Raw genomic sequence first — 27,394 nt, forward strand, 5'->3', positions numbered from 1 at the left:
TTTACATAGCATAATTTATTATTTACCATATTATATTCGTCCAGACGTTTAATTGTAACAAATTTTGTAGATATTCATAAAACAAAATAAAAAACAAAACGATTATAGAATTGGAAAATAATTTTATTACTACAAAATCGTTTAAAAGACGCGATTACGTGGCTTAAATTGACGAATTTGTAGCGTAAATTCTTAAAGTATCCTAAAGAAACATTTCAAAAAAACGTCTAGACGAAAGAAAGAGATAGAGAGAGAGAGAGAGATAGAAGAAAAAATCACTACTTTTTGAGAAAATGCGTACTGCGTTTAAAATTTATTTAAATATACGTAGATATTATTATAATTATTTATTAATGATTACAAAAGTAAGTTTTGCGGCATACGTGACAGAGTCAAACGTTGGGCATACGCTGAGCGTTTACAATCTGTTCAAACATTCCTTAATGCTAACACAAGTTACAAACCAAACGCTATAATAATATAATCGATCGTTTCGAGCGCCTACGAACAACGCCCGAGATGCAGCAAAAGCGCGAACGAATCGCTCGGCAAACGATCGATTCAGCGATAAACCGCCGCGTTCCTTAAAGACTAAAAACATAGTATATTGAATATACTTCACACACATAATGTCGTATAGCGATTATTCGAATATCGATTATCTTAATACTAAACGCGTCACTATCCAACGGCCAATCAAAAAAACATTCGTTCGTTAAAATCGATATCATTGAGCGATTATCGCCTTCACCTAAAACGATTCTCGACGGCACACGGAGCGGGCGCGTCGATTTTGCAACATAAAAGTTTTTTCGATATTGTCCATTTCCAGCGGCAAGACAGGAAACGGACAAACGTCAAAGCGGACCATCACAATACGTCAAATAAAAGTAAAATACGACAAAAAAATTATATATATATACATATATCAAGATCTACCACGTTCATTTTTTTATATAATTGTTAACGAGGTCAGAAAAATAAAAACATACGAGCCAATTATTATACACCCAACGGCGGCCGAAACAAGCGCCCCATCCACGCATTTTTTTTTCCTTGGAGATGGACTCCACAATCCCAACTATTAAATTGCTTAAAAACTACACGTGCCTGCTATGAGTGCACGAAATGTCACTTTAATACTACATACATTTCAAATGAAGCAGTCATTATTAGACTGCAGAACATACTAAGATACGTTACATTAGACCGAAAAACACATCAAGATAATTTAATTAAAAAAATGTGTGTACGCATACTCATGTTACAATGGTTGCGGCTACCCACTTCGCAGTAATTGTAATAGTGTTTACGAAACAAACACGTTACACATGACCTGCTCGTATTTGAGATAATTAGATTCAAAAATTTTCATAAACATGATTCGCTGTGTTTATTTCAGCACTAGAGTCAACTTTGTTTACCGACGAAATCGAAATCGTATTTTCGAGAACATTCTCTGTTATAAGAATGATGTAATCGTATTTTGTATTATCATGTGTGGCTGGCTTCGAGAATTGTATATTTAGATATTGAATTGCATATCGATCGCGTTAACAAATGAGTCGTCTATTATCAAAGCTGGCAATCTGTGCATTTGAACAAAAAATTTTATTGATATGTCAATACAGATTGATTTGAATATAATCGTCTCCTTCAAAGAATACGGTTCAAAACCTGCATTAAATAAAGGTTAATACTTAACCTGTTATTTATCTAAGATGTCGTTCAGAAGAGTTTTGTGGCTGCCAATGGAATACAAAGTCAATAATTCGTTTTTCTGATTTACCAATAATTGTCCAAAAATCACATTGCCGGCTTTGATACTAGTCAAATACGCTTAAAATAAAATGCGCAACATCAATGTGTCCGTGCCGTTTTGTAAAATCACAGACAAACGTGTAAAATTTACAAGGTTCTGACACGAAGCCAGTCTCCATACATTCCGATGCAATCATGTTCGTGTTTTTATTTAAACATTAATTAAACGTTAATCCGTACACATTTTGAACCGTTATTATGTCAGAGCCGAGACAACGCCGCGTCCGATAATCACATTTAGGCCACAAATAGTTACGTAAGAAACATTGTTTTTTTTTTTTTTAAATATTAAACCACTTTTTATTTCCTTCAATTTTATAAAGATAACATACAAATATTAAATTACTATTTTCAATTAACAAAAATTAAACACAATTAATAATAAATAAAAAAATACATAATAATTCAAATATTTTCATTGCCAATTTCAAATAACTCACAATTTAGTAATAATCATTGAAAGATTTATTTTTTATTTTTATACATGCATCAATTAATTTATTTATATATATATTATATATAAACCATTTGTGACCGTTGTTTAAGGATTAAGATATAAACACTTACACTACACATTTCACTATCACAGTGTCTTTAGAGAAAACGTTCACTTGTTTCAAAAGTCATTTACTTCTTGAACAGCTTGTTCCACTGCATTGGGCCTTTGGGGGGTTGGGTAGAGGTGGACGGCTGCGGCTGAGGCGCCTGGCTCGTGCTAGCCTCAGATTGGAAGCCTGATGTAAAAAAAAAAAAAAAAAAAACATTAAAAACACACACACAACAATTTTATTAGGTAGTAGCGACCCACCCGCCCTCGCTTCGCTTCGGAAACTGTAATTTATTATTGACTACCTGACCCGGCAGACTTCGTAGTGCCTCAATCGATAAATAAACTTTTGTATAAAATAAACTTAAAACAAACAAAAGGAATATACAAAATTATTTTTATTTAATTCCGAGCATTTTCATATTTATTTACCTTTTAAACCTTCTCTGGACTTCCACAAATCATTTAAGACCAAAATTAGCCAAATTGGTCCAGTCGTTCTCGAGTTTTAGCGAGACTTATTTTTAATGGATGTTATTATACATATAAACCTTCCTCTTCAATCACTCTATTAGAAAAAACCGCATCAAAATCCATTGCGTAGTTTTAAAGATTTAAGCATATATAGGGATATAGGGACAGGGAAAGCGACTTTGTTTTATACTATGTAGTGAAGGTGCATATTTATGTGAATGGTCAATGGTAATGAAAATAGGTCTAATTAGGTAATTCATAATGTATTTAGGTATTAATTAATTATGTAATTAGGTCCTTAATCTAAATAGATTCTAAATAGATTAAGGACCTAATAGTAAGAGGACCTAATAGTAAGAGGACCTAAGTAATCTATTTAGATTAAGGACTTATTTTCAAGTCTATCTACAAAATGTAGTTATAGAAAAATTCTTGCATGTAACATTATTCGATGAATTATATTATAAAGCAACAAATTCCTTTAATGAATACTGTCTGTGAAAACAGCATTTTAGTAAAGAATTTTGTTAATTATTTGAGATACAAAGAGTTGAAAAAACAACTCAACCACATCTAGCACACTGATACAAACAAGGGTAAACATATATAAATTTATTATTATAATCTTGAGATGTTTAACTTGTGTAAGGTGTGCAGCATGTTGGTCTTATCTAATATTTATGTTACCAACGTGCAGCTAGTATTATTGTTTTAATAATCTAGGTAATAATTTCTTTTTTTAATCTATGTAATATTTTATTGTCCTGCTCAACTCTGGTGTTCTTTGCAAGTATTTGAGTATTTTATGGAAATCCCTTATAAATATGTCGTCACTGTTTAAATTTTAGTTCATAAAATTATAAAAATTAAACAGACACAATACAATTTATCGAATAAATGTTATTAGCTTGACCTATGACATCATCAACGTCTATCTGGCTTACGGAATGTTTCAATGTATTTTTCACTAAATTGATAAAGTTTAAATATCTTGAAAATATGCATACATAAGAAGGGCAGATGAACAATCCAACGGGTTCATTACTTTAACTTAATATCCAGACCACGATAAGAGAGATAAAAGTTAGCTATAAAAGTGAGTTTATTAATTTTTGAACTAAATATGTTTCTATGGAAGTCTCAGTATTATATAGTATTATAACAACATATTTTCAGTATCTTTCGGATCTAACCAGTTTTTAATAGTCAATCTTCAAACAGTCCCTTAAGTACAATATGCAATTAAAAATAAATTATTTAACAATCATCTCCAACACATATTTAAAAAATTATTTGTACATATTGTTAGAAATTGATGACTTAAACAAAACGCTCCTAATCTTTTTGTCTAATGGCGACTACACAAAAATTACTTTTACATTACATGACCGAGAACACGTTCCAAACCAGAACATTGAGTGATTGATAAGAACAGCTGTAGAATTTTGTAATTTTCTCTTTTATATAAAAGAATTTAAGTACAACAATTCTTATTTATTACTCACCACGAATCCAATTTATTTTAAGCATATTATACAGAATTAGTAAATGTAACCCTCGACATTAGAGCAAAAAGGTGGTATGTAGGCAACCGCTCGGCGTCGATGTCTATCCTCACCTTCGACCATCGGATTTCATATATCTGAATACGTTCGCTTTATAATAATAATTGAGGCCGTCAGCGCAAAAGTGGCCTAAGCTTACCATAGTTATTATGGAGCAATGAAGTTTAAGTTTTCATGAATTTGAATTTGAGTACGCGAAAAAGCAATACGCCCAAAAATAATGTTTACAAATCCATCTGTTATCTATGGGTGAAATTATGGATAGGCCGGTTTTGCATTAACATTTTAAATAAATTGCAATATACATAATTATAAGCATGATTATGAAAAATTGTAGGTTAGGTCACTTTTGCGCTGACGGCCTCATTAATTGAATTATATTGAATTGCCTAGTCTTGAATCGTTCTCGCACTATTAAATTTAGTTTTGTGTTTAGTAAAATAAAAACTATAACAGACCGCGATAAAAAAATACAAATAAAAAATACAAGTATGTTGCTAGAAAAGTGGAAACCGGACCCATTTGCTAAGATCCCGACCAATTTTATTATCACTAGATGTACGGAGCCCGTCAATTAGGCGGTATTCAAATTTGACAATGAAATATCTCGAAAACCACTTTATTGATTTCAACCGTAAATTGATCATTTCTTCCAAAGAATTCAATACAGACTGGTTGTATTTCTTAGCTCAGGATGTGAAGACAAATTTTCCCAGTACATCCCAAAATATACGCAATGGCATGGGCACCCAAATATAGGGTAAAAGCAGTCAATATCCGAAGGCTTCTTTCAATCCCTTTCAATATATAAAAATTTGCAGTAATAACGCGGGATACTTTTTTTTATTGCTCTTGTATGCCAACGAGCATACGGCCCATCTGATGGTGAGCAATACTAGGGGCAGAGCCACTGCCACCGTTAAGAACTCTCCACAAGCATCGTTTGTAGAACTATATAAACAATGTACCGGAGCCACAATGTCCAGGGAACAATACATGTTTAGTTTATTAGAGGAATAAGAGAAATATTAGAATTAGATGCGGAACACTTTTGTGAATTTTTTTTTTAACAGACTTGTTATTTCTTGTTAATTTATTTAAACGTAAATCAAAAATTGTGCAATTTGAAGTAAACTTGAATAAATCGCTTTTTTTAAAGAAACTGTGTTTTTTTTATTCACCCGTCAATTCGACGGATACAGCAAATATAAGCATTTAAGAAACGTCCGTAAATCTAGTGTTAAATATGGAAACCACGACGCAAAACGACAAAGCAACGATAAGAGGGCATCGTTAGACTTTACTCTGTCGGGCCGTCGCGTCCCATTAGAGGGGCGCGGGACGGGCCTTGGGGCGACCCCCTCTGCTCGGACTCGAGGCAGAGGTGATGCTAGATTCGGTGATCGGTGCGACGTATATCTTCTCTCCTCTTTTCTTCCATCTTTTCTCTTGCCACTTCTCTCCTCTAAACTTAACCCAACTTAAACCTAGCTTAGCATTAGACTTTACCTTTCTCAGCATAGCTTTTGTACCCTTGCTTATGCCGGAGAGACTCCCAATTGGCGCGGCGCTACTCGGCCGCTTCCCTCTCCCCCCCTCCCCCACCCGTTGTGTCGGCGATGCACGATCGCGCCACCGAAGCGAACAGCCTGCCGGGGTAATTCCGCGATATCAAACTAAGGCGAAAGGTGCCCCTGACCGTTTCCATAGTTATGTCACATCGTCAATGCATCAAACCATCGTTCTAGTCGAATTCAAAACCTCAAAATAGATTTGAAAGAGATACTAAATAATTTAAACGAAGGAAGACGATTAACGAGTTCACTTGAAGGCAAATAATGCACAGTCAAATCTCCGTCCACTAAAAATATCACATGTTATTACGCAAATTGATTAATACGATGATAAATTATGCGATGTGTTATAAAGAATATAGAGATATGAATAAGTCAAGTGATATTTCATGAAAATGTGAAATGCGTGATGAGATTTTGAATTGACAAGGATTAAATGCGTTTTTTGATGTTTTTATTATGTTGCATTGTTACAATGCTTGTTAGGTATTGTTTCCCGCCACCGGGCTACATTATAATTTTTAATAAGAAAAATATAAATAATATATAAACAATGTTCAAAATACAACCGCTTATCAAATATATTTAATTGCTGCGGGAAAATGAAAGCATATCTATAAAAAGATAAAAATGCAAACTATTGTTATTTAAACATTAATTATAGTTCATTTCTTCATCTCTTGTTTAGCACATAAGTATGCCAATAATATTATGACACTGAAAGATAAACAAATAGTATAGTAAATGTTTTCAAATCAGGATAATTAATTTTTAAATATCATAGTGAACGTTTTTGCATTAGGAAAATTAAATTATATCGCATTCATTCAATCAAATATGAATTTAAGGAAAACGACAAGAAAAATGACTGTTTTAGTCTAATTTTAAAATACCTTATCCAAGAAAACTATAATTAATTTCATATTTTGAACATTTCAATGTGTGTCACTAATAGCGGAAAAAATAAAACAATCAACTTTACCACAACATAGTAATAAAATTAATATTAAATAACACTTACTATTTCAGTCGATTTTGTTGGTGTGGTTGTTAAGATTTTGTTAATAGCCATCTCCGAAATATATCATTTTAATATAATCGAAACAAACAAAAGCAATAGTATTATAATATTTAAGTGTAAGTAAAAAAAATTGAGTTACAAAATTAGTAATTTGAAAGTAAGCAAATCAAATTTTAAAAAAAATGGGTGAATATTTTGAAATCAATACAATTAAAAACTCAAACATTATTTAGTGATAGTAGCGTTAATGATCCAATAGTACTTAATCATTAAAACGTTACTATCGAAACGCTCAAGAATGTATATAATTACTTCTCTATCTCCGGAGCGCAGTGTACAAATTCGTGGGACCAGAATTTGTAGATGGGATTCTTGATTAGTTCGATGAAAGTGATGAGCAGACCCCAAGGGTGCGGACGGTTGACGATCAGCCGTTCCAGGAGCATCCTGGTGATCTGTTCTTGTACTGCTTCCGAATTGGCCTCCGCGAACAAGTAGAGGAGACAGCAAGAGAAGTAGTGCGTGTGACTGTTCGGGTAACGCAGCTGATTGGCTATCGCGTTCAAGAACAGGTACCTTCGGGTAAGATTAACAAAAATTAGTTTTATTTTTAAAAATTCGAGTAGAATAAATAAAGAATTCAATTGGTTGACCTCACAATTCTGATGATTCATTTACTCATAATATATATGTGTAACCTCTATACGATTTATCTTAAAAGAGGTTAATATGTTATAAATATGACATAAATAGAATTTTGAATATTGAAACATTAGAAGGAACATTAGAATAAATACAAAAGCATTTTTGGAATATTGAAATATAAAAAATATAAAAATTGTGATGAAGCAATAGCTTTAAATGTTATTTCTCTTTATAGAGCAACTCAATTTGTGCTATAGTTTTACTAGGCTAAACTTTATTTTGATATAAATAACATAATACAATATATTTGTACATATACCGAATTCAAAACAATACTAAATAAGCTGACTCAGACACGCGTTGAACTAGATTCTGGTTCTTAATTTCAAAACATTAATTTTTTTCCAATGTAGATAAAAAAAAATCGACGTTTCGTATTTCACTTTCCTCCCAAAGATAACCTAGGTTCTAGGCAGATTCCCCCCTACTCTGTCCAGGTTCTGACCCCGGACGGAGATCGGACGTCGGGTGTAAGAGTGCAGGGGAGTCGTTTAGTGGGTGGGCCCTAAAATCCTTGGGCCCGCGATCTGCTCTCAACACCTGCAGATCGTTAAGTCTCACATACCCCGCGCGCCCCCTAGGCGCGGGGACCTCGTAGGAGGTTCGGCCCTCTACCCGAAAAAAAAAAAAAAAAAAAAAAAAAAAAAAGGTTCTAGGCAGATTAATTCAATAAATACCAATAGCGAATAAAGAAATTATACTTAAGCCTGATTTTGATTTTGAATGTGTAGGTACAGTAGGCGTGCGAGTTCATGTCCATGCTGAGGAATGCGGTAGTGCTGTGACCTAATTATGGTAATGTCGATAATAACCACCGATTTAGTCAACAGCAGTCAATTTGGTTTAATGTAACTAGGTCATTTTGCAAATTATAAAATAAATGTGATAAGTAATAACTTATTTATTTGTAATACTCGTAGAGATTTTTTAAAAAAAATTCCAATTCAATTACTGTCAGATGAAAAGACAACCAACAGATCAGAGTCCGAATCAGTGTAGTTTTTTTCTACCTGAACTTGTTGGAAGCGTAGTAGTCGTGGTTTATTCACCACGAAATAACACAATAGTGTTAGCGTAAATTTTGTCACAACTGACAAAAACAACACTAAACGTTAGGCAAACGCGGGGAGGCGGGCGGAGGCTGGGCGTGCTGCCCCCCGCGCGTCGTCTCTGGCCCCGATGGACATGAACTCGCGCGCATACTATATATTACTTTTTATAAACTCAGCCCTCAGAAGCGAGGCGAAACAAATGTGTTCAATTAGACTTACCGGCCTTCAAAATCGAAATCCACGGTAAAGTTCTGGAAGATATCCATGTGAGCTGAATGTGCAATCGTCGACATATTCGGAGTTTGCCCTTTAGCACGAATATAGGCAATGGCCTGTGTGCCGACGTACAAGACAACCGCGTTCATCAGCTGACTGTTGTATCGCTTGCCAGGCTCGTTCGCAACCTTGTTTCGATATTAACAAATAATAATTCCATTATTATCATTGCGAATAAAATGTACGATTTATTTAATTTTTTAATACGCTTTTTTTATTAGCTTCAGACCTATGTATGTTAGTATGTAACGGAATCTTTGAACATGATTTTGACCCCCTTCAAAACGTCGGATTCGCTCGAAATTTTGCACACTTATTAAGGACCGATGACAACTCAATATTAAAAAACAAAAAATTGAAAAAGTTTCAATTCAATTAACAAATGAAAAATAAATAATAGTTTAAAAAACTAATAAAATACGCTTTTATAGAAAGCGAACAAAAAATATAAAATAAATTAGAATTAATAATAGTATAAGAAAAAATGATTTTATTGTAAAAAAAAAAATGAGTAGAAGGGTTCTTCTGATAATATCCTGAAAAGCTCCCCACGCTTTTTTTTACAATAAAATTTTTACTTACACTAGTTTTAATTCTAATTTATTTTAAATCGTGTTCACAAACCTGCATATTTCCCCTTAATTCAGACAGGAAGGTAACTGGAGCTCTCGCTTTGAGGTACGCGTCCAAATCCTTCTTGAACTGTGACGCAGAGATGATCGTAGAATAGTTGATGACCGCACGAGGCGGTAGAGCAATTTCCGGGAGCAAGTCAACTTTCAGATTCGGCGTGAACGGATCGGGAAGCCTCATGTTCCGCGGGAAAGCGGACAGTATTAAATTGCGCATTTGAATGCAGTTCGGGGGGATTTCGTCACAGAAACCATAGTGGTAATCGCACAGGAACTCCGGGAAATCATGGAGTAAGACCAACAACACCTTGAGGGTTCCTTTGTATAGCGTCATGACCGGAGGAGCAAGCTCAGTGTTACGCAGGAATGGATCAAGGAATTTGAACAGCTCAATGAGTAAGGTCGAGTACATTCCCCAGCCCTGTAAGTAAAATTAAATTTAATCACCTTATATAATATATTATTTAGGTAATAAAACCATACACTAATTAAATAAGACAATAATATATTTATTTTTATTTCACGAGAAAATCAGCTCTTGTTTGATCTAATATTAACTCTGACCACCAGAGTCCCACATAGTAAAGTAAAGATCTAATAGAATTTTAATTCAGCTGTTCCGCCAGTACCCATCCAGGCTGGCTTGTTTTTTATTATTATTTTTTGCTGGCTGACTATACACGCTACGACTATTTGATACAAACAACAATTTATATAATCACCTTTTGTTGTGGAGTAACAGCTAGGACGCGGTTTATGAAGGCACGGTGGGCCACAATCTCGAGCCACGCGTAACAGAATCCGGGAGCGACACTTGGTTTGATAATGCGAAGGGTGTGGCAGAACGCAGTCAGAACCTGGTTTCAAAGAAAATAATGAGCGCGTCTGATTTGCAAGAAAAACCCACTAATATATAGCATATATTATGTTCATTACATACCTGATAGTTCATAGATTCTAGAACAGGCTCAGCCATGTTCATGTCGAGGAACAGAATCAGGAGTAGGCGGTGGTACGGTAGCTGCTGGAAGTTGGTGCCCTGGTCATCGTGGTCCTGGAGTAGCCAGCCAACTATAATGCCTAGAATCTAAAACATAAAAGCTCATGTAATATCATAATTTCATTGTTTTCATATATTAGTAAATATATTTATTACTAGCTGTACCCGTCCGCTCCGCTGGGAATTTAAAATTAACATTATTATTTCTCACCCCCACAAAGATTCTCATCATTAACTCCCCCGCAACTGGTGTAGGGAGTCCAACACTCATATAAATATTACCCTATCCATTAAGTACATGTATTTTCTACGTGGATACCAAGTTTCAAGTCAATCGGATGCACGGTTCAGTAGCTATAACAGAACATCTATAAAAACCACTGTAGATTTATATATTAGTATAGATAATACACCAACCTTGTTCAGAAGGTTTAATTTCGGAGTGGGATTTCCGCTATCGGCTGTATTCTTGATCAAAAGCGAGACAAGTTTGATAAAAGAGTCGCACATGGTGTAGAATTTCTCACGTTTCTGAGGCACTGGAGGTGGATTAACCCTGTCCTCGTTCAGAAGTTGGTATACATTCTCGATGCACATCTGCGAGGCCATTCTGAAGAATCTAGCGATCATGTCATCAGATTTGAGAATGCCGTTCATGTTCATTCGGTGGACATACAAGTTGAAGTTCTGCGCCAGTTCGATCTCTGTCAGAGGACTGAGGAGAACATTCCTCCATTCACGGAGTAAATTCTCAGTCTTCTCTTGAAGTCCGGGTGGGTCGTCATAGTTTTGTGCCTGTTAAAATTTCATTGGAATATTTATGTTGAATGTTTGCAACAAATCCTTTCAAACATAATCTCGAATGAATACTTACTCGAACTTGCAGTATTCCAGAATGTATGTGGGCCGTCGGTCCGAGCGGTGACCTTTCGCCCAAATATGCACTAGGGTCCTGATTCACCCTCAAAATCTCGATCAGGGAGCCCAGACCCTCGGGCGGAGGCGTCCTTGAGTGGGACATGACCCTCACTAACATTTCGGTCGTGTGGTACAAGTCAGATTCGTTAACGTACATGTTATTTCTGTCATCGACAAGATACAGCTGTACTAGTTGCATAGCGAATGCTACCGCCACGTAGTTATTGCCATTGTCCATCATATGAGCAAGGGCGATATCATACTGCAACGAAATAATTTCATTTACAAATTGTACTTTTATCCTATCACTGCGACCATACACCATAAACAGCCATACATTGTGTTCTGAAGGGTGAAATAGCCGCTATACCATACGATCAAGAATTTCGACTTATGTCTATGGCTGGGTGCGGCGCCACACATTTTTTTTATTTATGGGCTCCAATACCAGTCATGTGCTCTACTAAGAACATAAAAAATTAACATTAAATAATTAACATTAAACAAAAAATTAACAACTCTCATTAATTATTTAAATTCGGATATTTTTTTATTACAATAAATCAAAGTTGCCGGACGTTTTCTAGTTCGAGTCTGACTACCATGCAAATATAAAGTCAGAATTACTTTCACTAAAACCTCACCTGTGGTAGATTAACCAAATGGTTTCTGATAAGGCAGTCAACAGCCTCGATATTGTATCGGAGTTCCTCCCTGCATTCAATCAAGCAGCAGGTGATCTGCTTGGAAGTCCAAACGTGTCCATAGACTCTGGCGTCTTCGAGTAGTTTCAGGACACGAAGGTGGATGTCGCGGTAGCGGGCCATCATTTCGATGTGTTCGTTGCTCGCACCGGGTGGGACTAAATGTCCATCAAGCAAACCATCTACAGCCTAGGGATTTAGAAAAAAAGTTTCATTAACACACATTCAAAACACTTTTAATATTTTCCAGAACTTACCTTGCATCCTTTTAGTAACAAACACTTTTGCCTCTAGAGGAAAAGAGGCACTAAGAAATAGCATCATTCTATTGTCATTTAACTTTAAATGACAAACCGAACGCACTAATAACGATTAGTAAAAAGTCAAGCACTTACCCCTTTTTAACTCGTTAGTAAAACAAATTAATCATTTAAAAACAATGTTTATTGTTTTTTTTTTCACTACCGGAATAAATCCGCATTAGAAACGTATTTATTGTTAGTGAATAGATACACTACCATCACCATTACTTAAAACGGACATGAAATCTCTCACCTTCTGCAGTAGAGTACAGCCAGACACAATATCGCGACTCCGTCTCGCCATAAACAAGCACTCGAGCAGCGTATGCATGTTCGCTGCCTGGACAGCCAAGGAAGCCACACCTAAGGAATTGGCAAGGAATAGTTCCGCAGTGTTTATCAGAGCGCCCATCTCGTCAGCGCCGTACACTTGAGCTGGATTCATGAACAGCTGTGGAATCTGCTCTTGAGACGGCTTCGGGATGAACATGCCCGCATCTCTGACGGGGACAAATCCCGGAATGTTGCATGCGAACTCTTCGTATACTGATATCTGCATGTCTGTCGGACCTCCGACGCGCAGGCGGACTCTTTCCGGGATCCTTTCAGTCTGGTAAGTCACGACGATGGTGTCATAATAGCGGCGGCCTTCTTGACGGGCCAGTTTTCGCATTTCGTAATCGCTAATCAAGCGTTTGTCTAATTCAGGTAGAGCCTTCTCAACGGCTGTCTTCTGAATGAAAGCGCAGGCCAGTTCCATGTTTTCAGTAGCAAGGACAGCAGCTGCACTCTCGATGATTTCTTTCTGTAGCGGTAAACATTACATTTATTTATTTACTTTCCGATTCAAAAACAAATCTCTATTACTCTATACTATTTAAAGAACGAATACGATCTTATTTTCGTTTTTTTAATTTTAACATTATAGTCCATTTTTTTATTTGATTCAATTTGTATATTAAAACTTTATTATACTATATTAATTTAATACTTAATGTTTAGTACGTAGCACTTACTTGTTGTTGTGTTGATGGCATGAGAGCAGTGATGAAAGCTGCCTTCAGATTAGTGCTGATGGTGGTGATGATCTGCTCTCGGCATGTGATCATTGCCATGCCGGCAGTCAAGTTGCGCATCATGTGATGAGCGCAGGTACGCATTCGAACTTCGTCAGGGTCCAATGCGAAATCCTTCCGTATGATCTGTTCACAAGTTGTCAAAGCATACTTGATAGACCTATCAACGACTGGGTGAATCCATTCTTGGATCGATCTCTCGATCGCGGGCTTTACAAACTGTTTAAGATGCGGGTAGTTTTGGAATAAGATTATGTGAGGGTTGAAACAAATCTTTTGTCCGAACGCAGACGTGGAGGATACGTTCACATCCAAATAGTTGAACCTGGGTTCTGGCATACCGAGCACGCCCATCAGACCAGGATCGGCGGGCACTAAGCCAGTTGGTGGAGGAGGGACAGGTCCTGCCATTTCTTCAGCAGGAATCATCGGAGGCTGAGGCGGCATTATTGGTATCTGCGGCGGTGGTACTTGAATTGGCGGGTTGACCGGCATTGTATTTGCGGCTTCTTTGTTTGGCTTCGGCTGTGATAGTTGGAACTCAATCTGCCTCAATTTTTCAGGGTCTTTCAAGTAAAGGGAAGGCTTCAAATCCATTATGTCCAGGCCTAAGTTTTTACACAATACTTCGATTTCAAATTTTAGGTTCAATTTCAAGTCGGGTTCTTGATGTAGTTCTGCTAGAACGTTCATAAGGGCCATCGTCCACGGGTTCGGAGGTTTAAATACTACACTTTTCGCGCAAGATTCTAAAACTTTCGCAACGAAAGGAACCACATAAAGCAGTTCTTGCTGGCCTTTATGATAGGCTTCGAGGACCAACGCCTTTAAATCCAAGTCGAGGAGGAGAATCGGCTGGTTTCTTGCAAGTGTTAGCATGCCGAGCCAGTGACCAAGATTCTTGAGAAGCGATCGATCCGAGAAATTAGCGATTCCTTTATCTGAACGCAATAACACACGGATATTGCGATAAGTTTCCTTTGTGACTAATTTATTTACTTCGCGGACTTTAAGAACATCAAGGAAATTAGAATACAAAGCATGGAAATTGAGTTCAATAGAGGCTCTCTTCATAACAAGGTACTGAGAAAGCCAGGGATAGTATTCATCGGTAAGTACTTCCTTAAGTTCTTCACATTTGGTTTGCAAATTAAGTTGACTAAGATTGTTAAAAATGAAAGCAGTTTTATCTTGTATGGGTTCTGGTGGGGCATTAATTTTTTCTTCCCTGTCAGTAGCAGTCAAAAGAGTGTCGATATTTGTAGCGTTCGCGATAGATGGCCTACTACCCATGCTTCCAGCAGGGCACGCGGCCATTTTCGACATCACCGAAATAGATGGAGGAGCACAAACTACTGGCCTGTGGAAAAAATCACTATTCATTACGTGGGCTGCATTAAAGTTAGTATATTGGTAATATCCAACTGATACGTACCTATAAGGCGCCGAGACAGTTACAACGGCACTCTGATTAAGAATAGCAGCCAACGTAGCAGGAAGTACCGGCCCCTGGGGTTTATTGGGAGGTTCTTGGCTTTGTAAGCCATATTCGACATATTCGATCAAATGGGGAGGGAATTCACTAAAATGCGGAATAGCGCGAACGTGCTCACAATATTTGTGATAATCTTTAAGACGAGATTTAAAACGATCTAAAGCCGCAATTCCGAAATAATACATTTTCGATCCCTCGGCCTTTCGTAAAGCATCAAGAACGAAACGCAACGCTAACCCTAAAGACACGTAGCTTGGGACTAATCCTCTTTCGATGATACCGCCAAACAGTTGAGCAGTAATTTGTAACTCTTTGTCGGGGTATTGGGGGAAAAACTTATACTCTTCAAAAAGATTACGCAACATGCATGAGAATACTTCCCGTTCCCTCTTGTTAGGGGAATCCTGAAATTTTTTGAGCATATCTAGTACTTCGTCTATTGATAAAGTCGGATGTGGAGGATGATTGTATATCCTTTGGAAGTAACTGTTTGCTTCGTCCTCGATTTCCTTAGCAACGGTGTGCATCACTTCCGGGAAGGGAATGGGATCCTGCAGACGAGGTTTATCAATCGCGGGAGCGGGAGCCATTCTCGCGAGCGCTCCGAGGTTTGCGTTGGGCGGTAACGGCATCATGGCAAACGGACTGTTAGGTCCGCCTCCAAGTAGCCTAACAGGAGAGCCCGGAGTGGTTACGAGTGGTCCGAGTGTACCGGGCATAGCAAATGCAGTATTCGCGGGGGCACCTAAAGTCATATTTGCCATGCCCGGTGCCAAATTACCGATAGCGTCAACGTGGGGTGTAAACAATTGCCCTCCTAGGCCAGCTGGATTGAATTGAGTTTCCATGACCCTTGTATGAGGTCTTGCTATTCCCGCAATGTTTTGTCGTGTTTTGCTGAGTATTAACGTCTGACAGCTTCCTATTACGTTGTAAATAGCCTCCTGTAATTCTTGAGAAACATTTGGAATGCATAGTTGTAAGCAAGCCAACATTGTTGTAATCGTTTCGGGTGGCAGCTGCGCAGCCTTAGGCAATTGTTCTTCGGGTGCCTTGCCGAGCACCTGTGGACATCGCCTTTGTAAAAATTTCACCATAGCCGACACAAACGTCTCACCGTGATCTCTGATTTTGTCGGTCAACCATTTATCTAATTTGAGATACTCCCTCCTAGACGCCAAACAAGCCAAATCAATAACAAACGGGAACGATTGTACATTCAATAAGAGCGACAGCGCCTTTAAATCCTGTGCGACGTCCAAAATTCTAGATAATTTGGATTGGTCACTCTCACCGCGTATGTACCAATCTGCCATTGAGTGCATGATGATAGGTTTTATGTTAGGGTTCTGTGTATGCCAGGCGTGGTGGAGAATTATGCCTGAATTTGGATGATTACCTAGAAATATTGGAATCAGTGTCGTCAATAACTCTTGCCTAAAGACAGTAATCGGTGGACTGATTTGCAGTAAAACTAAGAGCAAAATATCGGGACAATGTTGAAGTGGCATTTTAAAGAGTTCATGGACTTGCATGTAATAACCACGCTCTGCAGCATACAGCAGTAACTCCACTAAGTAGAGGCAACGCCAAGTGCCCACTTCTTTGTTGTCGGTCTCAGGAGGAGATTTCAAAATGTCTATTGATACTGGATGAAAAGGATGATCGGCAAAACAGAATACGTCAGAATGTTTGAGAATGTGGCTGATCAAACTCATCTGTCCTTCCAAATTCGTCCACCGTCGGCATAAATACTCAACGGGGAATATATTGGCCGGATAGCCGGCGCTCTGTAGACCAAGTCTCAGTATGGTGAATAGTAGGGATAGTCCTGTTCGGTCTGGTACAAAGAATTCTGGGTGATCCAGCTGTAGTATCACTTCCTTCCAGTTCAGATTAGATGCTAATTCTTTTAATGTCTGAACAAATACTTCAGCATTCCATTCACTGTGTGGATGTGCAGCTGGTTCTTTTTTAGCTTCATGACTCATCCAAAAGTTGCCTGGTGTCTGTATTTGCGGACCGTCTTGTTGGTTACTGTGATAGCGAACCATCACAGCTATGATTCTAGCCACGTCTATTGCGGTTGGTTCTCTCGCACCAAAGTTTATCATATTGTTCTTGCAATCCTCAACTGAAGTTGTAAAAGCATGGCCCATATCTCGGATAATATCTGGCAGGGAATTCTCCATCATGGCAGCAGCCATATCATCGGCTGAAGTCATTTCCTCGAGAGGTGTCTGAGTGTCGTCCGGATAAATCAACGGTGCGAGTACTATCGGGACTACTTCACGAGGGAAGTCTGATCTCAGTCTCTTCAAAAACAAATCCTTCGTAACTGCCGCTAATTTGATATTGTCGAGCGCGAGACTCGTGAGGAGTGACTGCAACACTTCAGGGCTGCATTCCTGAAGTCCTGCACGCTCCGCCTGATGTCCCCGTTCTGTAAAGCACATATAATTAAATATTTACTTCAAAACTTTAAAAAAACAATAGAAATAAAGCTTGCCTGCGTCGAGATAGCACTGTATTAAATCCAAGAATCTTTTCTTCAAGTGCTGCTTTGCAACTGCAACTATCTCACTCTTTGTTGAATACCTTCTCAGAGCCAATGAAAAGGCAACATCCTCTGCTGTAGTTAACTTCAACAGTCTAGATAGTCGATTCAATAGTGCATTTGTAGGCTTTAATAGCTAAAAAATAAAATTTAAGAATAAAATCACATCACATTTTTCCTATTTCTGAGTTAAGGGTTAACAGACTGACCTTTGTTACAGAGCGTGTTGGATGATCAACAGCCCGGCAAACAACTGTTGATTTAGCTGGATGATTGAGCAAGCCTGCCAACTGTTGTCCAAGAAGGGAGGCGTGGATGCTATTAGTAGCTGCAGAAGTTGTACGGTCTCCGTCCCAAGCTATCCTTGCCGCTTCAGTGAGAAGACATCTTAAAACTTGATTCTCTGCTTCCAAGCCATAGACACTGACAATCTGCAGCAACAAAAGTACTTAATTTAAGATCAAACCAAAGAGAATGCTTGTAGTCAATGAAATAGTATAAAGTATATTCCTAAATTTGATTCACAACACAAACATCAGTTTTATTAAGCTTCATATGTATATGTAATTAATTAAAATGGAAATTGAAAAAATCTTTTACTAGGTAATTCTTGTTCCTACTACTATTGCCAAGAAAATGACAGTTATAAGACTCATCAAACACCATTTTGGCACACATCTCCATATATTTTTAGCAAAATTCAATAGTAATATTGTGTGCCATAATTTAGAATAATGTATTTAAAAGACACATAAGAACTTCAGAATTATTAAACAAAGAAAAATTCTTTATTTATTCATCCATACTTTCAACAGTTTCAATTGATAGATTTCTCATCTCTCACCATACATCAACTTCAATGATTTCATAAATTGGTGCATAAAGCTAAATGTACAATAAGCTGATAACCTCTGGTTGGCAATACATTGACTTGTTAGGCTTTATTAAAATTGACAGTCCCCCAGCAAATGTGAATATGAGATTAAATTGAATGAACACTTCCTACACAATAGTCCTATAGCAAGCATGTAAGTTAATGCATTTTGTTCTTTGCCGATATTAGCAATTATGCCCTTTGCAAATCTACGAAGTCATTATTGAACTACCAACTTATCTCTCACCAAATTACTATGAACTATTATATTACTTGACATAACAGTAGTACAAAATACAATACATACATACATACATACATACATACACACATACATAAATTCTACCAATAAAGTTGTTTACTCAATTTTACAGCAAATGGAAAAACAAATTTATTAATTTCACTTAAATGGCGTCAATACTATCAGAAAACCAACTATCGATACAGATCGACTGCGAATTATCACTGTGTTACTTAGACAGTTTGTTTTTGTGGTGCGTGCAAATGGTATGTGTATGTGCCACACAATTCGTCTCACTATTCATTACACTCCCTGAACATATCATATTACTTAATGGTGCACCACTATTTGAGGTAAGTTCTATTAAGGATCTGGGTGTGTCCATTGATAGTAAACTGTAATTCAGCACTCATATTGAAATTATTATGTACCAGAAAGGGCTCTAAAATAAAACATTGGGATTAACATTTCATAATTTTTGTGAATTTAATAAACTAAATACATACTAAAAAAACAATTTATAACACTCATATGCAGTTCTGTGGAATCTTGCTATATTTTGTGGAATCTATATGATGAAATACATATACAAGGAATGATTGGAAAGTGTCCAGAAACATTATCTGTGGATTTTGTCATATAACTACAATCTTGGAAGAGAGCTGCAGGCTATGGGAGACAGGCTTTGCCAATTAAACCTATATTTTCTTAACCGAAGGAAATTAATGTGTGTTGTATTTCTTTATAAATGAATCCATGAAATAACTGACACTCCCAAATCTGCTGACTCAGATAAAATATCTGTCCTTAAGTAAGTACTTGCCAAGAACTTTAAACTGTTTCTAAGAAAGCCCACTTGTTCGAAACTGGGTTTTTACTCTCCTTTAAACAGAATCCTTTGGGACTATAATAGTGTCCACTGCACTTAAAGTGGTCTGATTGCACTGATTTAATTGTAGGCCATGAAATATCTGTTTTTGTTTCTAATTTACTATGTATAAGAAAAAACTAACATGTATTATTTCCCAACTAAATAATACCTTATTGAAATTAAACTAATGAAATATAGTCAAGTTTTATTATCTGTTTCATTATATTACTATTCAATTATTCTTAATTTCATGATGTTGTAATATGTTGCATAGTCATGTTTAGTCATGCACACATGGCTTATGCAAGCCAGTTTTTTTGTAGTAATGGTGAAATAATGCTCATCTGATCACTTTTGTACTGAGGGCAGACCAGTTCATAGCCCACCTGGTGTTTAGTGGTTACCAGAGCTGATAAACTTCAGAATGTGAATACTGCCACAATTTTTTTAGACTGTGTATATGTGATCATGGAATCATTAATGTCAGATGACTACTACTAGCATTTCAATGAGGAATTTGAAACCTGTTCTGAAATCTGAAAATGAATCTGAAAGAGAAATATTGACTAGATGACTGAGTCAACTATTCATTACCTGTGTGAATATTTAAATTTACTAGAGAGCCACTATGTCTTTACAACAATGAATCGGGAACCGTCCCTCATATGAAACAATTAATTCGTAGGGCGCTATATCGAAACCGTACTATGTGAAGCTTTGAAAGTCTATAAATAAAAGCAATGTTACAAATGTTACATCACAACCATTTTTTTTTCGGGTCGGGTGCCGAACTTCCTACGAGATCCCCGCGCCTAGGGAGCGCGCGGGATATGTGGGACTTGACGATCTGCAAGGTGTTGGGAGCAGACCGTGGGCCCAAGGAATTTTAGGGCCCTACCGCACTAAACGACTCCCCTGCACTCTTATACCCGACGTCCGATCTCCGTACGGGGTCAGAACCCTGTCAGAGTGGGGGGGTTCCCGCGGTCAACACTACAACCAGACACGTGGCGCCACCCCGAGGACGCCCGACCGACGGGTCGTCGCGACGATAGTCGACGACCAACGACGTGAAATAAATTTTGGTCAGACATGGCCCTTGGTCCATAGACATGATATGTCATACATTATCTAAATTTAAGGTCCAAATTTAGATTTAACATAAGCATTAAAACTTAATTTTGTACATTCTACAAATTTAAATTATTATGTACTTAGGTATAAACTTGTAAAAAAGGCTATTATCTACTTTACTCACTTTTCGCTTTACTTTCCAAAACGCTAAAAACAAAGAAGGCTAAAACTTTATCAATCTCATTTACAAAGATCAAAACGCATACTATCTCCTCTCAAAATGAAATGAGAGACTTTTCAGTAACAATAAAGTTCGAGGTTTCCCTTATTGAACGCAATTTAAAGAAAAAAACAAATTTCCAATGCATGGCCAGGTTTTATGACCTGGTCATGGCGTTCCTTGAGGCTGAGGAGCGCGAAAGGGAGTGGCATCCCTCTTCGGCACCTCAGCGCAGAAGGCGGGGTGGGCGGCACGGGCGAGAAGCCCCCGCTCAGTCCCGGAGGAGCTGTCGGGTGCCGAGTGCCGGTCGCCCGGTATTTGACTGTCGGTCCGGTGGTGAGGCCGTGCAAGGTGGCTCCTGCACCGCCCACGGTGTGTTTCAGGAGACGACACCCTCCGGGATATTCCTGGAGATGAAATCCCGTCGTATCATCAGGACGGGTATCGGCGAAAGCGGACTTTCGGCGTGAAGTGCGTTAGCCTGGGTTTAGTGTAACCAGTATGATGGAGCTCGATGGGATTTAGTCGGTAGTCGGTTTTGCGGGCGAATGTCTCGCGTGCCTTTTTCAAGGCATATCTCCTGCGAGGAATTGAGGGAGGTGGAGAACCTTGGCCCTCCTCGTCTCCCTCTTTGGAGCCGCATAACCCGAACCTTTACCGTCTCGACGGGGGATGCGTAAAAGGATTCCCCAGTGATAAAAAAAAAGATCTTCATCATGTACCTTTGATCTAATCATGATCTTGGTGCACAAGTACGTTTCTAAATTGTACATATTTGGTATATTTAATACTATGTAATTTCAGAATAATACATGACATGCTAAGGAGATTTAAAGTTCTCAGCGGAAACAACAGAGCTGTGCACCTGGCATTCTAAAATTCATCAGCACTGGTACCACTCAGTGTAACATAATATTTAATATATTAATTTATTTATAATTTAATAATTAAGTTTTAGGTGAGCACAATTTGTATAATTTTTTCAGAAGTTTTAATAATATGCTGTAAAAATTAAATAAAAGAAAGTGCATGAAACAAGGATAATCAAAAACAGTATACATAGTGTATAGTATACATTTGCAAAAGTACATGCAACTAAACACAAATTTTAACAGCTCTGTGTCAATATTAGCATAGCATAGCAGGCAACAGCAAACAGCCAACACATCAATTACAAACATTCGCTTTGCTTTACTCATCATTCTAGAAATAATACACTTTGCAGATTAATCGAAATACAGCAAACATATTTACAACATTATTAATAATACCCTAATGAATGACTACATTTTTCTTTAAATACCATGCCAAATTAACTACACTACTTAGATGCTCCAACAGAAAAAGCAAGGAGTCTGCTAGTTTAGCAAAACTGGTTTCAAATGCACTTTTAATTTAAAGTAATTCATGCTTAATTATGTAATTTAAACTATAAGGTTTTTTCACATTATCAGGACATGTTTTCTTTTAAATTAATAAATATAATTTAATTTAGACACTTCACTGAAGCCTTACTGGATTCACTTTGAAATAATTTTAATAAATCCTTATAGAATTAATTTTAGGAACTATGAAAACTCTTGTTTTACCATTTTGTTATGTATATCAATTTTAGTTCAATTTCAAAATAAATTGTTCCATAATAATATGGCAGGCATAATTCCATTGGCAATAACATGTATTCTTATAATTATATCAATATCAATAATAAAAAAGACCTAAAGCTTAATGTTTTGTACTCAACTTTAGTTTTTTTAAAACAATACATGCTAGATATACTTTAATTTATTTAAGTGATAGTATCATCTGATGAATCCATAAGAACTATATTTAAACACTCCATTCATTTCTTATCTCTATTTATCTATAATATACGGGTGTTGTTTGTTTTTCACAATGATAATACATACAATAAATGGCACATTATACTTTTAATTACCAATAGCTTTTTAAAATCACTTTAGAAAGAAGAAGGAACCTAAGACCAATGGTCAATGGTAACAGTTGAGCATAAAGAACACAACTAGGCAACTTTCTAAGACTGAGAACAATTTTTGAACTTTGAAGAAATACATGAAAAGATTTAGGAGGAAAGTTCATTTTGAAAGCCAGGTGACAAAAAAGACAGCTTTACATATACTATACTAGCGACCCGCCCTCGCTACGCTTCAGAAACTGTAATTTACTATTGATTTGTCCACTATTTAATGGATATTATTATACATATAAACCTCCCTCTTCAATCACTCTATTTACTAAGAAAAACCGCATCAAAATTCGTTGCGTAGTTTTAAAGATTTAAGCATAGGTACATAGGGATATAGGGACAGAGAAAGCGACTTTGTTTTATACTATGTAGTGATAATGGAGTACTACTTATTTATTTTTTATTAGTACTGGATTATTTGTCATATTTGAGTACTATATTGTTATTAAAATCAGTAAAATGTAGTAGGTAACCAAGCAAATTAAAGTAACAAATTTTTCATAAAAGTAAATAAGTTACCTGACCTGACCTGATTGTTCACTTTAATATTTAAATAGCTTATCTATCTTGATAATTTTTGTTCAACATAAAGACATGGTCATACAGGAATAAGCATATATATCCACATTTATAACATTTATGAGAGTCCTTGTTCTATATAGCAGTTTTCAAAGTTCAAATACCTGCCTGAGGACAGGCAAAGAAATACAATTTATTTGTTTCCATTCAAACACCACCAATTGAACAACTGGTTTGTCCCTTACCTGTAATATCATAATACCTAAAACCTAATTAATAACATTACATGTTTTTTTTTTTTGCATTTCAGTTAATATTTTAAATGCAGTGGTTTTGTTTTTTTTATTAAATAATTTACTTGTTTACCATTTTGTTATTAGACATGAGGTACAAACATATATTTTACAAAATAAATGTTGGTATTTAACAGAATATCAGAGGCAAATCTATTACTGCAGATACTAAGTCTTCTTATGACAGAGTTCATATTTTAGTAGTAGATATGTATGTAGGTATCTGCTAATCAACATAATAAATAATATTACGATTTCAAGAATCTAACAAACACTCAGTATTTTTAATGGGAAATAAAATAAATAGTAATTGCTTACTTAAAGTGGTGTAAATATTAAATTGATTTCCTTAGTGTTTGCTGTCTTCTTTGTTCAGTATTAAGGACAGTTAAAAAACACATGTCTACCCACAATACAATTTATATACTAGCAGTTATTTTCCTTTGCTGTCAAAACTGTATTTTGCTACTTTATTTTACTGAACAGTGTCCAACACATGTTTCCTAGAATCTTTACACACGGAAGTAAAACAGAGCAACCAAACGGAATGAAAATCACTCAGGCAATGTTGCAATAGCAACATGTCAAAAACATGCTTCACGCAATTTACTACTAGTTTAATTATTATCATTTTACTTATTGCTAGGCTAGTTTGTTGAAACAACCATTGATAAAGACTAGATGTGGGGTAATTTCTAACGTGTTTTTCATGTTGAAATAATCTTGCGTCATTTTTAATAACTATTATATTCTAAGTAGTATGATAATACAAATTTAGCAACTGATTTTTTAAAGAAGTTGTATTGAATCATTAGCACAGATAGCACAACACATTATTAATGACCTTCAAATTTTTTTCTTTTTTCTAACCTTTGTTATAATTAATTAACTTATTTATTATATTACATATTATTACTTATATGAATAATAAAATTGTCATACTTTAAAAAAAGAATAAACATTCAACTTTATTTGGTTAGCTTTTTTTTCAAATATTCTTAAGATAAATTAATAATGAATCATAAACGTAATATGTACAGCAGATTATTGACGTTTAACAAATGAAATGCTGAAGGAAATGAAATGGGTGCCACCTATGACTATAGATTTCCGGACATCATTCCGCGGAGATGCGCCACCAGGCAAACGCTTCAATGTAAATCAAAAGTGTCCACAAGAAACTAACGCAGAGCACTTATTAAAGCGATAACGATCGATAACATATCCAAATAGAACAACCCGACGCTACACACACATACAGGCGAAGAGTTCGTGGCTGCCAATATTCACAATATGGCGACAACAGAAAACAAAGAATGATAAAATATGGTAGTTTTCTTACCTGATTCAATTCTTGACTCGTCTGCTTGAAATTTTTCTTGTTTAAATTTACGACGAGATAATGTATATGCGATAAGCTCAACGTTAAAGAGTCCAGGTTCATAGTTCCATTAATGCAAAAACGAAAGCTTCAAACACGTTTGAAGCTTTCTCGATTTTTTATGATTTTCTACGACGAACTTGTGTTCTTTGGTAGTTTTCTGACGAAATGATAATAAACCTAAGCCCAACATCACCAATTTTATTGTTCACTTTGATAAAAACAACATAATTATTATCACCCCACTCAGCAATTTATAAATTAAATTTCAGTAGTAATCAGCACACGATGACGAAAGAACCAAAGTGGCTGCCTGCTGCTTCGTGCCATGTTCGGAAAATTTTCGTGAACGTCCGCAGCCCAGAGAGTTACCATAGAGCACCGACTAGATAGAGATTGGACGTCTCGCAATAGGTAGAGCAAACACTCTCATCTAGAGTTGCTAGGAATAAAATATTTTTTACCGACAGACTCTATGCAACGCATTTTTTAAATTTCTGTGTAGAGCTATAGATCCAAAATTACCAATTAATAGCTTAGTTAAAACCAGATAACTAGAGAAGTTATAATTCGTATGTATTCCTTAGCATATACGAGTACACAGTTTGACGTTAACCATTGAAACGTTACCTAAAAATGAATTTCGTTGTATCACTTTGAATTGACTAACTCGCTAATAGAGAAGCTAATTTCTTTAATAGGTCATGAGTCCGACACGCACATCGGGCAAACATTCATGTGATGATTAAGTTTGTTTGCTTTTTGTTTATGTGTTATAAATACGACGGTGACTTCATCCGCAATAATTACTCAACTTCGACTAGTGCAGTCAGCGATAGGCTATGCCATTGAGACGGTACTGCTAATACTCTAAGACAGTCCGCTGGACCAGAATCAGAATCTACTAGATCGGGACGTAATTCACCGCAAACTATTTGCTCATTAATATTAACATTACGCCATACGCTTAGTATGACACATAGCATCAATTTCCCCAGTTGCATTGTCATATTATTATTGTCACCGAGAGAGGCCACTTAACAAAATGATCTGACTCTATTTTAAAAACAATGACATGACCCTGCTCCACCTAGATCACTGAAGTATGAAACCTATGGAAATGAAACGTCAACAAAAAATGCGTGCCACTGTGACGTCATCTGGCCGCTAAACAAGGCGGTTTTAGTGCTGCCCTCGTCGCCTGCCCCGCATGGGAGGGGTGTGCACCGTGCTGTCGTCGCAAAAATAGGAAACAATTTGTCGTTGCCGAGTGTATTGGCATCGATGCTCGGCGACGACGAGTCGTGGAAGGCGATGCTCGACTTCTGCGAGTGCACCATCTCGCAGAAGGAGGCGGCGGGGCGCGTGAGAGACGCGCAAGCCCGCCGCCGTCGAGCGGGGGCCAGGGAGGCGGATCTCGCCCAAGCCCTGGCCCTCTAAATGTTTCGGGTCCCCTTCATATGTCGGTCTGGGGACCGGCGAAGGGGGCCTAAGAAGACGACGTGCAAGCTGCTCTGCACGCGTTTTACGCAAAAGCATCCGGGTGATGGAAGGCCGGTTATCCTCGACCCACGCTGGTTCTGACCCAGCGGGGTATTCCGTAGGATAACCCATTCAAACCGGCGCCATCTAGACGGGCTCCGGATAGCCTGCCGACCGAGAGGGCTGGTGGTCGTGGCGCCGACGACCGCTGGTCCGGCGTCCCGAGGGGGAGGGTGATGGGAGAGATGTGCTCCGCACTAAACGCTTCACTTTCCCCCCTTTGCCTTTTCATGGGTTCTGTCTCATGCGAGGTTCGGACGCGGGTTGTTGAGCGACAGGAGGTTTTAGTCAGTTCGACTCCAACATGCCCCGCCTTCCATCCCCAGGGGAGGGCGGAAGTTCGGCGATTTCCTCCTGACCAAAAAAAATGCTGCCCAGAAGATTTTAATATTATTAGATTTTATCGATAAACGTTAAAGATATTTTCTTTCTCTACCTTTTACTCTAAAGGTCTATGACCTAGATAGAGTAGATTGATACCTTAGTTATGTTGACATATATGTTTTTTTGTTGCTTAGATAGGTGGACGAGCTCATAGCCCACCTGTAAAATGAAAAGGTAACAAGTATTTTTTACTGGTGGTAGGACCTCTTGTGAGTCTGCGCGGATATGTACCACCACCCTGCCTATATCTGCCGTGAAGCATTAACGCGTTTCGGTTTGAAGGGCAGAT

General features: G+C 37.2%; 1 protein-coding gene across 7 annotated transcripts; it reads right to left on the bottom strand.

Annotated features, from left to right (window-relative positions):
- LOC101739199 (CCR4-NOT transcription complex subunit 1) lies at positions 1 to 25,800 on the bottom strand. 7 transcript variants are annotated; one of them, XM_004933133.5, is made up of 15 exons: positions 25,141 to 25,800; positions 17,929 to 18,150; positions 17,672 to 17,855; positions 15,103 to 17,605; positions 13,608 to 15,027; positions 12,845 to 13,396; positions 12,230 to 12,478; positions 11,542 to 11,847; positions 11,085 to 11,462; positions 10,608 to 10,754; positions 10,390 to 10,524; positions 9,660 to 10,088; positions 8,979 to 9,163; positions 7,315 to 7,578; positions 4,316 to 6,056 (listed from the first exon to the last, which is right to left on the bottom strand). In XM_004933133.5, exons 1-15 carry the CDS (start codon positions 25,240 to 25,242, stop codon positions 5,978 to 5,980), a joined length of 7,155 nt encoding a protein of 2,384 aa, XP_004933190.1. In that variant the 5' UTR covers positions 25,243 to 25,800; the 3' UTR covers positions 4,316 to 5,977. The 7 variants fall into 7 exon arrangements, with proteins under 7 accessions (XP_037876777.1, XP_004933190.1, XP_062526674.1 ...); XM_012696299.4 differs by having other exon boundaries at positions 5,917 to 6,083; XM_038020849.2 differs by lacking the exon at positions 4,316 to 6,056 and adding an exon at positions 1 to 2,555 and having other exon boundaries at positions 13,608 to 17,605.
- Between the last annotated feature and the right edge of the window lie 1,594 nt (positions 25,801 to 27,394).

The sequence above is a fragment of the Bombyx mori genome, chromosome 1, assembly GCF_030269925.1.
Source record: "Bombyx mori chromosome 1, ASM3026992v2".
In the NCBI taxonomy this organism is placed as follows: Eukaryota; Metazoa; Arthropoda; class Insecta; order Lepidoptera; family Bombycidae; genus Bombyx; species Bombyx mori.

Bases quoted from the DNA above. Each gene is read 5' to 3' on its own strand.
- LOC101739199 (XM_012696297.4), bottom strand. From the start codon at position 25,242: ATGAACCTGGACTCTTTAACGTTGAGCTTATCGCATATACATTATCTC. The intron at 17,856-17,928 runs GTCAGTCTGTTA...TTTATTTTTTAG, and splicing joins CAACACGCTCTGTAACAAAG to CTATTAAAGCCTACAAATGC. The intron at 13,397-13,607 runs GTAAGTGCTACG...TTACCGCTACAG, and splicing joins TGCCATCAACACAACAACAA to AAAGAAATCATCGAGAGTGC.